Here is a 15,021-nt window from a genome sequence, read left to right on the forward strand (position 1 = left end):
TAAAGGGTGGAATAGAGGCTGCATTTGAGTGATGTGCGTTGTGTTTAACAATACCCGCTTGGGCAGGCAGCTTCTGCACACGCAGGAGCACTTTGTCCTGCTTAGCCACCGTACTTGGCATAGGCCTTTTCCAGCAGCGCGCTCCAGAATTCATCGCTTTCCTCCGAGTGCACGAAGAGCAGCTTCCCGTTCTTGGTGGGCAGCCTGTCATCCACCACGACGTCCACCCACTCCCCGTACTGCCAGAACTGAAAAAGAAAGAAAAGAAGAGAGCTGATGTGCACATAATAGCTCTACACTACCATCTTCCTACCCCTTTGCCTGTCATCAGTTCTCCCTGGATAAGACACTGTAAGGTTTCACTCGCATGTTGGACTCCTCATCTCTGCGAAGCACTGACCAGGCTTCTTAATGCCATAATAAAGTTTGGCTAATAAGTAATATTAAAAGGAACTTCTTGCATATAACCTGTGGAATGCTGTTTGTTCTCCATGAAGAGTTTACATGGTGGAGAGTTCAGAAAGATAGTGAGTAGGCAGAACACGCTTAAATTTTTTCTTGTCTACTCTTTTAAGGCCAAATCCTTTGAGGAAAAAAAAAAAAAAAAATTTCTTAAAAAGACCCTATAAAAATGCTGCAAAGAGTGGTCATCCAAAGGGGAAGCACTTCATAGTGTTAATCCCTTCTGAAAACACTGGAAAATGTGTGAAATGTTACTAATGCTATTTTTTGCCTGAGCACTTGAAACATTTCATCTAGAATTTGATGCAGTCCTGAAAGGAAAGAAGATAATTTACGCAATACACCCTCTGCTGAGATGAGCTGGTGCAAGGGATAAGTGTGTGCTCTATAATATCTCTCCTCACCAGAACACCTCCTTTAGCTTTGCAGGATCAATCCACCTTGCTCAAACCTGAGCCAAAGCTCTAATGAAAGCAGTCCCAGCGCGCTGGGTCTGCAGGCATGGAAATCCAGGCAAAGACACGGAGAGGGAAGGGAAGGAGGAAGAACCACCTCAGCCTGAATTCACCTTTCACATTCAGCAGCAACAGAGCTTCTCTTAACTCATGCAGTGTGATGGTCTGGCTCAGTTTACAAAGCCTGTATAATTCTTCAGAGCCCTACAAGCTGTAAGACAGCAGAACCTAGCCAGTGAACAGGTGTCATATAATATTACTTAACTCTGTTCTTCTTTTCTTCCTCTCTTTTCCTCCACTAATTTCACTTACACACTGGAATTATTGAATATTTACCCTGTGCCAAAGATACACACACAAAAAAGCTGCTTTTAGCTAAACACTACAATTTTCCTCTTTCATTCTCAACATCTTAATCATATAGGTACCTGGAAATGAAAGATCCCAGCGTAGTCCTTCTGGAAACTCTGAGCCTCGGGAACAACACGGTGCAGAATATCTGGATTCAAAGTGAGAGATGCAATGGCAGCTAGGAGCCAGCAATCACCTAAAAAATCCATGTGTTACAAGGCAGAAAAATACATTAACAAATAGTGTTTTGCCCAGCTAATCCTTACACCACTATGTCATGCTCTCACCTATAATAAATACAAGCATTAAGTGCTTTGCAAGGTCCTGCTAGCCTCAGTATTGGTTCAGCAATTCATTCTTGTTTTATTATTTATCTCTGTGCTCATTTTCCACCCAGCCAGACCACACAGGTATCTTGGAACCTCTGAGGCTGATCATGGTGGTGATTTCAATGGTCTAGTTTGGACTTTGCAATTTGGATTTCTGAATGCTGTGAAACCAGGCTGCTTTATCTAAGCTTGTTAATACCCTCAGGAGACCAAGAACATAGCCAGAGAGAGAAGGCATTTGGGCCATGTGGGTTGCAAAGCCTGGTTGGGCAGTGCAGAGTTAATGACCTGTGGTACTTTAACTAGACCAAATCCACCACTCCCAGGAGAGGCAAGGGCTTAGAAGACGACCAGAAGAGAGAAAAACCTCTGAGTTGATAGAAGGGCATTGGTACTTCCATCCCTATCTTTTGGAGAAGATTTGATTGATAGCAGGAATATCTGAGTGGCTATTCCTTCTTAGACCTTTCTTTGAAGGTCTGAATTTGAGCCAGCACTTAGGGCTATTCCTACAGATTTGCCCATGAGTCTAATGGAAGCTGAAGCCTCCTGGGAACTCTGCAAGCAGGTGAGTCCTTTCTCTGGCACACTTCTTATCCTGGAAAGGACAGGCATGCCCGGTCCTTGCTCAAGCTGTCTGCTGGGTTGGTTACCTGCTTGTTGTAGAATGAAGGCTGGATAAGTAAAAGCCTCTATTACACTAAAGGTGCTGCCCCTGGGAAACACAGTGACTCATGGGTTTCTTACAGTATTTGCATACTACAAACAGTAAGAAGAACTTCTGTGGTTATGTGTTATTTCTTAGGTGTGCAGAAACTCAAGGAAGACAAAGCTGCTCTGAAGGTGGTAACATTTTCCTGGTTTCCTGTGGTTTACCTGTGCCAAGACGTGTTTCTTTGTGCAGGTGCATATTCTGCAGAAGAAACCGGCATAACAGCTCTTGGTTCAGTGGAAATAAGCTAACCAAGAAACTGAGGAAAAAGTTTAATCTGTAGAATAATTCAATATCTTAGAGTAGCATTTAACCCTTTATATTGATTTGGGCTTTCTGTTTTAACGCTACAATGAATATAATTATAAAGGTGAGATACTGGAACTTGCTTGGTGCTATGTATTCTCTTCTGCCTGTAGCCCACTGGGAGGTATCCAGGTGCCTCCTATGAGTAGAGCAAGAAACAGCTGTTCCCAGTTTGTCAAACAGTAATTTGAGAAACATCTATAAAGAAGTGTCCCTGGTGTGATGATCTGTAACTACCTGAGCTGGCTGATCTGATATGGCTGCAAAAGTGTGGTCCACCCAGTGTGCCAACTCATATGTTTCTAATGAGGAGGGAAAACCTCATATTATAATAGTATGTGAGGTGCTGCTTAAGCCTTCCTTCAGGATTGTGTTATGTCACTCTGACTGCTGTGTTCAGGAAAAAGCATTCAAGCTGGAAGGGAGTCGAAAACAGCTGGATTATCTGCTTCTCCCCATCTGGTCAGTATTCAAAAACTGCTTCTTCCAAGATCAGAGCATCCCAACACATAGAAAGTCAAGGAAGGGAGTCAGGAGACCTGTGTGGTTAAACAGGGAGCTGCTGGGTAAGCTCAAGTGGAAGAGGAGAGTTTACAGGTCATGGAAGGAGGGGCTGGTCACTTGGGAAGAATATAAGGCTGTTGTCAGAGGATGTAGGGAGGCAACTAGGAAAGCTAAGGCCTCCTTAGAATTAAACCTGGCAAAAGGGGTCAAGGACAACAGAAAGAGCTTCTTCAAATACATGGCAAATAAAACTAACACCAGAGGTAAAGTAGGCCCACTGATGAATGATGTGGGTGCCCTGGTGATAGAAGATACAGAAAAGGCAGAGTTATTGACCTCATTAATGTTTATAAATATATAAAGGGGGAGTGTCAGAACAATGGAGCCAGGCTCTTCTCGTTGACAACCAATGATAGGACAAGGGGCAATGGGTACAAACTGGAACACAGGAGGTTCCATTTAAATATGAGAAGAAACTTATTCTCAGTGGGGGTGCCGGAGCACTGGAACAGGCTGCCCAGGGAGGTTGTGGAGTCTCCTACTCTGGAGACATTCAAAACCCAGCTGGACACCTTCCTGTGTATCCTCATCTGGGTGTTCCTGCTCCAGCAGGGGATTGGACTGGATGATCTTTTGAGGTCACTTCAAATCGCTGACATTCTGTGATTTACCTGCATTTCTTATGAGAAGATGTTTTAAAAAGCTTGTCCTGCTCATCCTACAAAAGTGAAATTTGAAGAGGAATTGTAAGGCAGGTTAAATGCTACTTTGCAGAAAAGCTGTTTGAGCCAAGAGTCCTTACTTGAAAAGTAAGATTTCCCTCACAGAAGAGAAGGTAAATTAAAATAAAAGTGTTGTGAGATGCTCGAACTGGAAATAGGAAAATGTTGCTGCTGTGCATATAGAAAGTAGAGTCCAAAAGCCTTAGTCTCTAGAACAACTGTGAGCAAAAACCTTCTCAAGCTTGTGTTCAACTTAGCTCTCTATCAAATTATTTTGCATTCTATGGGAGAGGGCGCAACTCACTAGCCTAGAAAGTTCCTCCCAGCCCTAGGTACCTATGTATAAAATAAGCAAAACTGGGAGTGCACAAGGCAGGGGAAAAAAGGCTTTAAGAACCCTGTGTTCCAAGAAAATGTAGATGCAGGAAAAAACAAGATCACTCAGACCTGCTTTGTATCTATTTTTTCAGGCTTTCCTTGGTACAGGTATATGCCTTATGATGTTACAACTTCTGCTTTTGCTTGGAGAGATAGAAATCATGGTGATAAGCTCTTCAGAGGAGGAAGATGAAAAGCCTTGTGAAGTTGGAACTGAAGCCCTTATTTTTTTTCAACTACCCCAGATTTTCTTGCTTCCCTGGCTGTTCCTGGCATGCCATGAAGCACAGAAGACTATTTTTGAAAAGCTGGGGGTCCTGGTGTTCCTGGTGTATCCCTCTGCCCCTGGTGAAACCAAGGAAGGTCTGTAGCAGTGTGGAGTTCGTGCTCTCCCAATGTGCAACATTTGGAATGATCTCCCCTTCTGGGTCCAGGCCAGATTTTACAGCCAGTGGAGGGGAAGCTACTCTGGGCTTTGCTGAGGATGGTGTATGTCTGATGCACAATTAGGCAGAAGAATCAGTGAAATAAGAGGGATTGCCTTAAATATGTTATTTACTTCTCTGACTCAGAACTAAACAATTTCAGAATCTCATCCCCTTGAGATGCCAAATGCAGCGTGAAATCCTTTACAGTTATCTTATAGTATGAATTAACTTCTTAGCATCTGAGAGAGTGAGTGGCATGTCTGCCTCTCGCAAACACACTGTGCAATCTAACCTCTTGGGGAAGCATCAGGGGTAACTCTGCTTAAAGCATGTCTGGAAAGAATTGTATTGGAAGAATCACAGTGGTGAACTTGGCCTTAAAAGTAGCTATGCCTGCCTTGAGCAATGTGGAGTCCTGTCTCTAGACCTTACTTGGGAGCCTAATATCTTTGTCTAAGCTTGTTGCTGAACAAATATCAAATGTGCCCTCCAAAAGGAAGCAGCTGAGAATTGGCTGCTGTGCAGTAACTTGATAAAACGGAAGGTTCATGTGAGGTGCCTAGATGCAGAAGGTTTGGGGTCACCTTTGTATAAAAGCGACAAGTTACATTCAGGCTCCTGTGATAATGGTTTTAAGACCTCTCAGCAGAAGGTCACGAAGCTGATGAGGGTTTTGTAGGGGAAGCCGTATGAGGAGCAGTTCAGCCTGGAGGAGACTGAGGGAGGACCTCATGGCGGCTACAGCTTCCTCACAAGGGGAGGAGGAGAGGCAGGCACTGAGCTCTTCTCTCTGGGTCTGATGGGACCTGAAGGAATGGCAGGAGGTTTAGGTTGGACATTAGGAAAAGGTTCTTCACCCAGAGGGTGCTGGAGCACTGGAACAGGCTCCCCAGGGAGGTGTCACGGCCCCAAGCCTGACAGTGTTCAAGAAGAGACTGGACAACACCCTCAGACACATGGTGTGAACTGTGGGCTTGTTGTATGCAGGGAAAGGAGTGGGACATGATGATCCTTGTGGGTCACTTCCAACTCAGGACATTCTGTGATTCTAAGACAAGTTATAGAGGATGTAGGAATCTGTCCATACCAAGGAGCTTCCAGGATAGAGCACAGGTTGCCCCTTATCTTCTTGTACACCACAATGGGATCCTGGCCTATTAATAAGGTTTCTGAGCCCTACGGAATAATATATTACTAATTCTAAAAAAGTACAAGTTGATAGTACATGCTCCTTTTTTCATAGTCCAACATCATTTTCCCGGCATCAAATTTCAGAGTTTTGTTAGTGGTTGTGCCTACAATGCAGTGTGACAGCACAAGCTCCCTAGAAATGTATCTTGTATAGGAACACTAAAACCTGTCCTCATTCAGCTGCAGGTTATATGTCATCTTTCAAACTGTGAGGAAACAATTCGATTCTCTTCCTAAAAATGAATTCTTAGAGAAAATGAGGCTGATTGGCCAATTAATTAAATATTTAATAAGAATACATTCCCAACACAATAATAGTCAGAAAAATGACAAAAAAAAAAAAACAAAAACAAGTTTTCTGCTCACTATGTGTATTTGAAGTTGCAGCCTTTTGACTTATAAAAATAAATAAACAGTCTTCTCAGCATTGGCCCTGCAAGTCTAAATCACCTACGGGCACATAGACTGCTTTCTGCTCTGCTTCATATTTCATGAACAAAAGTTTCAGACAAGTGCCAAATACAGTGTTTACCGCTGCTGCTGAATGTGCTAAAAAGAAGCCAGCATGATTCCTGGATCTGAAGTAATTTGTAATGTTGCTGAAGTCCAATTACTTTTTAGTCGTGGTCTTGGGGTTTGTTTGGTTTGAGTGTTTTTTGTGTGTTTGTTTTTTAATTTGAAATAAACAATTCTGACCCTGAGTTTGTGGTAGAAATGGTAAGCATGAAACCTAGCTGTGCCTAGCTGTGTGTGTGTCTGTATGTATATATTTATCTATACATGGTCTTGGAGAATTACTTTGACTGTTACTGTGCTTGAAATAAAATCACTCGCTGCTCACAGGTGTACTGAGATGGCTCATGCTCTTAGTGCCATGCAGGGGCCTCCTGGTTTATGGAGATAATCGAACTGTGGCAGAGAATACTGAATCTTTGGTGACCTGGGAGCTGAGTGACTCCTCTATATTGATGATGTTTACCCAAGCGTGCTGCACTTGCTGAGGCCATAAAATAAATGAGAAATTTGATTAGTTTCAGTTGTTACGGAGCAGTGCTCAGTTTCTGTTTAGCTACCATCAAAGTGTCTAGACACAAAGCACCCAAACTCTTCATTGACCTGTTGATGGTGACTTCAAGTCAAAAATCCAAGTGTCCGGTTCCAAGATCTGTCTGGACAGTTCAGAGGCATTTCTGTGCTGACTGTACTTTGGCTTGTTGCTATTCCAGCAATGCCTGGTGTTCAGAAGGGATCTCAAGACGATGCTCTGGCTCTTGTCTTCTGGTTTGTCAAGCAGATTTGACTTTCATCTTTAGTCTCTGCTGGAAGCCTTTTTCAGAGCTCATAGGACCTGGGGCATTCTACTAGACATCAAGGAAGCATTGACCTGCTAGCTTCATAATTTCTGGCAGTGCAGACTGTTCCTGCTTTGAGATTTCTAAAGAAGGCTTCCTGAAGTTTTCTGTGGAAATGAATTAAGCTCTGCAGCTCTGTACAGAAGCTCAGAGGAGCACTCACCAAAGGAACAAGTTTCTTCTCTTTGGAATCTCAGAGTTGTTGCCTAATGTATTTTTTGAGATCTAGGAGATCTGTCTTTTAGAACAAGCATCTCAAACACCCCGTGGGACTGAACATCAGAAAAACCATGTATTAATATCTATAGCAAAATAAGTTAATAGTATTAAGTACTCTCCTGCCTACAGGAGCTCCAAAGGTTCCTTCAACAGGTATCAGATCCATCTTAGAGCTGTCAGGCTTTGGTTTGTTCTCCAACCTGCCCATAACTTCCACAAAGCTGCCCAAAAGACAAGACACGTACAAAGTCCACATGGGGTGGACTCTTCAGCTGGTATGGACTGGTGCATCTGCGCTGGCTTCAGGGGACTTCTCCAGCTGACAGCCCAGGCCAAGGGAGCTGCAGTGCCTGGAGCTCCCTCTGAGCCTTCAGAACAAAAAGTGCCCCATGAATATAGATGGTGTGGCTCTGGAAAGCTAATATTAAACTCAGAGGGTTTGAGTGTGTTTCATATTATTTAAATTAAATTTATGCCACTTGCTGCTTAAGAGCTTCTGCAAACAATTCTGCGGTTAACATTCAGATAGCTGCAAGAAAACTTCATTAAAGTCACCTTTAATAGCTAAGGCTGTGTGACTGCATTTCAAGTTGTTACTAGGCTATCAAAAAGATATGGTTCAAAGAACATTTAAAATATTTCAAGTCTTTCAAGTTCCCATCAAACTTCCCAAGCTGATATTCATCTAGCTTATGCTGTTGTCAAAGAAATAAGTTAAATGGAGTGAGACTAACTCTGGGTTTTCTTGTTCCTTTTGTTCATATAAACCCAGACCTGCAGTGTTATTTTTAAAAGAAAAGAAACATGTCAGAGCAGATTATTAAAAATAGGCTCTATTTCCCTAAAGGACTTGTTAACAGGTCACATACGTGGCTTATGTAAATATGTACTCAGGATCTGTTTCAGTAGAAGTGTTTTACATGAGGGCTTTAGTAACAAGGCCTTTGATATTCAAGGTATTGGATCAAATACCGAAGAAGTATAGTATGCCTCAGAGATGTAAAGCAAATACCTGAATGATAGAAGGGAAGTCCCCTGTCTATATTCTCATTTGTTTTCGTGAAGGGTCAGTGTGTGTAGGAGCGATTGTAAGCAGCCTTGCAGGAACAAATTTGATTCTCTTTGATTATTTTTTCTCTTCCTTTTTTTTTTTTTTTTAATTGATTTTTATTTTAGGCGGAGAGAAAATGAAGCTTCTAACAAAAGCAGAAACAGATTTTGGGGCTATTTTTCTAGGTTGAGGGGTAGCTTTCAGGACTAGCACTTGGGGTACCGTCCGCCAAAGGCTGGCTTGGGAAAGCCTAGAGCCAGGCGCCATCCTCAGATACACAGGAGGTTTTTGGGTCCAGTTCTGTTGCTACCACTATTTGATGGATTTTGGCAACCCTCCCTAGTGAAATTCCATTTAGCACAAAAGACTGGGAGTCCCCAGAGACACTTAGGAGGTGACAGAAATAAAGAAGGGCTCAGGGTATTTGCATTCAGTTTCTAGACTTAACACAAATAATGCATTGGCCTCTTCTAGTTTAAGAGCAGGTAATAATCTTCAGTTCTTTAGCTTGTAAACTGTCAAGGAAAATGAGGTTTCACTTCAGGCGTACAATCTTTTTTTTTTTTTATGCTGCTATAGAAACTTCCCAAATTGGAGGTGACAAGAAATGTTGCTTTTATTGCTTATCTGAAACATTCTCCTAAAATACAGTAAGTGATTTCCCCGTACTCTGTTCCAGCATACACTGGATAAATATCCTGGAGCAAGTATATGATTGGGCATCTTATTTTTAGCATTTGGAGCACAGGCCCACACACCAGGGAATTTTTTAGCAATTGCTTTAATGGTGCTGTGTTTACAGGACCAGCATTGGTATTATTTATTGCCAATGACTTTCAGAAATTGTTTGAATCTCATTTGCGCAATGGATGGGCTAGAAGACCAGGAAGGTCAGGAGTACTGCGGTAAGCAGCGCAGGAGGGAGAAAGGCTGATTTCTCTGTGTCTAATCTATCAAATTCTCATTACTAGAGTTTCAACCTTCTCACGGCTATGTGTAGTCAGGAGAGGTTGCTGCTGCTGTCTTCTGGAGCTGGATCTTATCCACAAGGCAGGCAGGGAAGGCATCTCCTGCACCAGCTATTCGAAGGGGGAATAAAGGCCCCTTGCAGCTCCCTTCTGTCCACTCACATAGGAGCTCGGCTTAGACAGCAGCAAATGTTGGAGAAAAATGGGCAAGGAAGTTTTTCTATGATGGATGTCCAGGAGAGGATGAGTGCTGTCTGAGATACATCTCATCAGCACCAGGCCCCAGTTCGAGGGGCTGAGCAGCTCTGCATTTTTTGGCTGTGTTTGCAGCACGTTGCTGGTGCCTGGGCGCTCCTTTCCCTGCTCACAGCTCTACACCAAACGCTGTGCAAGCAGGAGGAGCATGAAGGGCTCAGGATAATTTGCTTGTTGTGGATGGTATTATGAAGTTTACGTGCTTTGTTAGTTTTTTACGATGTCTTTATTTCTGACTCATGCCTGCATGGGACATCCTGATTGGCATGAAATGGCATTTCACAGCCCCAGCCCCTGTACTGAACCAGTTCCTCCTCTGCTCCTTGGTTGTCATGTATTTGTTTGGTGTGAAACTGAGGCTGGAACTTGCTCTACCTCCCAAATAAAAATGACCAGGCTACAAGATGAAACCTCCCTGCTGTCCCCTGAGTCTTTGGAGCTGCTCTTGCTGGGATGGTTGTGAAGCCCACTCCCTTGCATCAGAGCAAGTGCTTTCATTATTAGGTTGGTGTCCAGCTCTCGTTTCAAGCAGTGAAAAGCAAGTCAGCCTTCTGCTCCACAAAGGGATAATTAGCTTCCTACCTCTAGGAGGTAGTTTGGTTTGACATAGCTGGTACAAGCCCTTGTATACCCTGTCTCAGGCAGCAATGCTGGTCCATGAGTCCCCTTCTTGGGTATCATCTGCCTCTCTCCTACTATGTCTGGGAGATAGCCAATAAAATCATCTGTGTATGAGGAATCTTTAAATGAAACTTCATTTTTTTTTTCTTCTAAAACAAAATTCAGAAGCACTGTACATACCCAGCTCTCCTTGGCAGACATCTGTTCGAGTAGCTCCTCCAATTATAAACTGAGGGTTGGCACATAACTCCTGAAAAGACACATTTTCAAAGTATGCATTACCATTTCTGTTCTGAAAAGTTCCCATTTCTTGTTTCAGTGCTCAAAAAATATTAAACACTTTTGACATTAAAAAATATATATATATATCCTTTGTCTTCTCTCTGATTAACATGGTGTTAGAAAAATGTTGCCTTATCCAACTGATGAGTCTGTAGGGGTTTTTGAGGCAAATCCTAAAGCCCTTAGTCAGAATTTTTGCTACTGTGGGGAAAGAGGTGAAAATTCAACCTCAGCATTTACATTTTATGTTATCTTGTTGTGGTTTTGGCTCAAGCAGTGCAAATGAGTTTGTGACCATCCCTGCTGGCTCTGGCACTGGAGCTGTATTGAGTTTCCACTGCCACCGGTGTGGAGGATGTTCCCCCACCTCGACTCCACTTCCTGGGAGGCCATTGGTACAAATGCTTTTACTAGTGACTCTCAACTTTCTTCCTGGGCCTTTGGGGCCAGCCAAGTAGGTTATGGCACTGACTGCCCCTCCTATCCCAACTCCGAGCCTTCCAACAATTCATGCTCTATATTGGGAAGTTAATAGTCTCTCTAGAGACAAAAGCCATCCTTTTCTCCCAAGCATTTTCCATGAGCTTCTGGGTGGCAGCAAGGGGCAGTTTATAGGAAGCCTGACTTGGCAAGCATGGTTGAGGAAGCCTTGAGCAGTTGCTGGCTCTCCCAGAGAGCAGCAGTTGTCAGCTTTGAGCATCCCATGGAGATAGGGACAACCCAGGACTCCTGTGTGTGTGATGATGAACCAGTTTGTGAACCTCCTCTCGCAACAGGTGTGATCTCAGCTACATCCTTTTTGTTTCTGTGGTTATCCAGCTTCACAGCTGTCTCAGCGGGTAGGAGTCAGGAGTAGGTTACCTACCTACACAGAAGAGGTTTTGTGTTGGTTTTTCCCTCCTCTCTCCAAAAGGGTGCACCTGGTGTCACTCAGCTGCGTATGACTCATTACTCACCAAGACACCTGTCCTTTCTGAGCCACTGCCAAGTGCCACATACACCTTTTGCCCTTTCACATAACTGCATTTCCACCTTCCTTCTTCCTATAAACCCACTGTTCAAATTGGAAGATAATTCCGTGATGGCATGATGTCTAACAGCCACTGTCTGCAAACCAGCAGTCACGGCCTGGAGGGGATGACCTTAGCAGTGGATATTTATTTTGCAGGGGGTACTTCTCCAGCAGGTCTCCTCTAGGCTTCCCACTGGGTCCTGCTGCTTGTTTTGGCTGCAGGCAGAACAGTAAACAGTGACCCCATCAGCTTGCAATCATGGACACAGTTTGCAGATGGAAACCTGCTGACCAACTCAAAAAGTCCAAGAAATGAGCAGGGCTGTAACCTCTGACAGGAGTCATCTGTGATGCAGAAAAATAGGTCAGATCCAGGTCCCTCCACAGGAGAGCAAAACAGAGGGTTTGTGTCACCTTGCAGCAGGGGTTGGGCTCTGCCCCATGCACAGGGACAAGCCAGTGGGTCCTGGTACCATGTTGCTCTTGCACAAGGAGCCCAAGTCTAATTTAATGAGTTTTTAAAGGCTGATCTTCTCCCAAGGTAGGCAAAGCTGAGGGATGCATCCACAGTACTTCTTGCTGAAACATCCAGGTGACAGAGAGAGGTGCTGGTAGACAAATGGGATTGCCAGGGTAGAAACTTGAAGCTATTAAACCTGCAAGTTTCTTCTCACTTTTCAAGTGAAAAAAAATAATAAAAATCAGAGCCTTGAAATTTTCTCTTGTTCTCCTTGCCCCCATCAGAGGAAGGTGAGTCGTTCTGAAGTTTTTCCTTCTTTCCGTTTTTCAGTTTTTCTTGATGTTGCAAGGAGGGGCAAAATGACAAAGGAGGAGCAAAGCAGGAACAGAAACAAATGACTGAGAAATCAAAGTGCAGAAAAATCACTGAAGCCCTGATTTTGTGGCTTAAAAAAATAGGCACCTAATCTTTCCTGATGAAAATTACTTTTTTAAAATGAAAGGCCATTTATAGGATACATGCTTCCAGGTCCCAGGTAGTTGCTCTTTAACTGTTATATGTAGCTTGAAGTGAGGCAGAGGATTTTATTTAGGTATTTGCCTGATTTCTTAGAGTGTACAGTGGCAAGACCCTGGTGTGGGCACCATTACGACTGGTGGTTGGTCACTCCTGGGGTGCCCTACAGTCTGCCTGGATACATGCGTGGCTTTTGCATCCATCTCTGGATTGTACCCTAGACTTACAACTCCATGGAGGTGGGACAGAGAGGGAGGAAGCAGGTTCCCATGAAGCAGTTATAGGATTCCCTGCTTTGTAAGGGATTAGAAGGTTAGAAGGTGTTGATTTTTTTTCCCCACCTCCCTTTCAACCTTGCTTCTGTTAACCATGGAGGTAAAGCAAGACAAAAGAAAAATACAAAACACACAGTAATAGTGGATATTCAGGCTCACCACTGCTTTAGCACAGATGTGCAGGTGGGCTTTGATTAGATCTGGACCCAGTAAAACAGGCAGTTAAAGGCACTCTTACCGTGGGGCGCTTCCAGACTACCCCCTGGGTTTTGAAGGAGTATGGTCCCAGGTCCTGGTAGCCCAGGGCAGAAGGACAGGCTGGGAACTCCTCATCCTTGAAGAGGGCACCAGCCCACAGACACTGCTGCTTCAGGGTTTCATAGTCCTGCTTCAAATACTTGATGGCATTCCTGTTGGATCCAAGCCCATCTGCGGCCGCTCGCTCTTGGCACAGCCTCGCCGCAGCCCTGGACATGCCTGCCTACCCTCCCGGCGTGCCACAAGGCTCTGTCTGTGCCTCCTGGGCAAGAGGAGGTGAATACGGGCAGGTAGGAGGTTCAGGTGGAGCCAGGTTTGCCCTAAGGGCTCCAACAGCCCTGGAGGGAGGAGGCACCACAAGTGCAAATATGTACCCAAGATGCACCCAAGAGAGGGGGCAGGGAGCTGGTGGGGGCCACAGCCGGTGGGGCTGGGACTGTGGGCACTGCCTCTTCCTATTCCCACATTATTTGCTTTTTTGCTGCCTTTTTTTAAAATACACTTTTAATGAGGACCAAGGGGAGCCAGCGTTTTTGCAGACACGCCTGTTTACATATGGAAAGTAATTGTGTGTGTTCAGTGTGCTGAAAGTCAGGCTTGAGGACTATCACTTAAAAAAACCCAGAAGATAGTTTAAAACTCCTTTCTTTCCTTCTGAGACAGGGCTTTATCCTGTTGGAGGGTTGCCCAGCCACAAAAACAGGAGCTGGATATCTATTGCTACAGCTTACATGGCTATGGAGGTGTCATTGAGTTTTAAAGTCAGGAAAAGCTGAGAAGTTGAACCTGCTTCTGGCTTAAGTGATCTTTTTAAAAACAAAACAAAACCAAACCTCTTTGGTACTCTCAAAGCAGTATGATTTATTTTATGAGTTAATTTATTAGCAATAAGACACATGAATCTGACAGATCGAGAGATGGCTACTGGGCCACATGACCTGCAGAGGGCAAGGCTACAACCGAAGAGCATGACCTGGGCCAAAACTTGAAAATGATGACACGAGATAGGAGGCAAGCTGGTAACCCCTGCTTCCCGTCTCCAGTGTGACCTTGGGCAAAAGTCACTGTACCTTCCCCATCTATAAAAACAGGATCTTACCTAGTGAGAAGCTAGCCATCATATTTACCATCTTTAGGTGGTGCTTCCTGCATATAAAATGTTTACAAGCAAAAAAAAAAACCCAAAAACCAGAGCAAGGCTTGGGCACAGAAGGCTTTTTGGACCTTAAAAATAGTGGTTCCTCTTCTTGTAGTAGAAAAGTTCCAAGTTTCTACCCTGGCAACCCCCTTTTGTACTGACACAGGGGTATACAACTCCCTGGCAAGGTGGCTGCAAACTTTTGGAGGCTCAAGAACTAAAGCAGGAGCAATTTTCCATGGAGCACAGCTGCTCTCTGCTGTCTTCCTATTTAATGGTCAGGTTTTCCCAGGAAAGCCCACTGCATGTCCAGCTAAGAGCTGGGTAAATAATAACTTTGTTTGCCAGAGAGTATGTTTGGTGACTACCCCTTGGTAGGTTTAGACAGAAGGTGTGGGGAAGAGAGAATTTTTAAGGACTGAAACCTGTTGAGATAAGGAGTCCAAACAGAGACTAGCCAGGTTGCTTGTCTGCAAATATTTGAAGAGCGTGAATGCAAAAGAGGAAACAAATTGAGTTGCTCGGTTCCAGGTGAGCACAGGTAGAGAAGGCTGGGCTGTGGAAATTGCTATAATGGTTATCTAAAAATTAAATTACTACTGTTAAAATTGAGTAAAGGACAAGGATGGCCAGAATTTTGTCTCTCTTACATTTCAGCACTTCTAGGTGCATCTGTGTACTTAAGCAGAACAGAGAGTGTAAAGATAAAGGGTTGAGGGGAGAGTTTTTTCTTTCCGGGGTGGATTTTTTTTTCCTGACAAATAGACTCATTCAGA

The 15,021-nt window shown here is 44.0% G+C and overlaps 1 protein-coding gene across 1 annotated transcript in view; it reads right to left on the minus strand.

Annotated features, from left to right (window-relative positions):
- The window catches only part of CAPN8 (calpain 8), a gene marked incomplete at both ends in the record, with an annotated part of 31,054 nt that extends 17,730 nt beyond the window's left edge, over positions 1–13,324 (minus strand). Inside the window, 4 exons of the mRNA XM_080341726.1 lie at positions 115–248; positions 1,346–1,464; positions 10,485–10,554; positions 13,088–13,324. Of these exons, the coding sequence (XP_080197852.1) occupies positions 115–248; positions 1,346–1,464; positions 10,485–10,554; positions 13,088–13,324 (560 nt within the window). The remainder of the gene's footprint in view (positions 1–114; positions 249–1,345; positions 1,465–10,484; positions 10,555–13,087) is intronic.
- Positions 13,325–15,021: the final 1,697 nt, after the last annotated feature.

This window comes from Nesoenas mayeri (genome assembly GCF_963082525.1).
Source record: "Nesoenas mayeri genome assembly, chromosome: 3".
In the NCBI taxonomy this organism is placed as follows: domain Eukaryota; kingdom Metazoa; phylum Chordata; class Aves; order Columbiformes; family Columbidae; genus Nesoenas; species Nesoenas mayeri.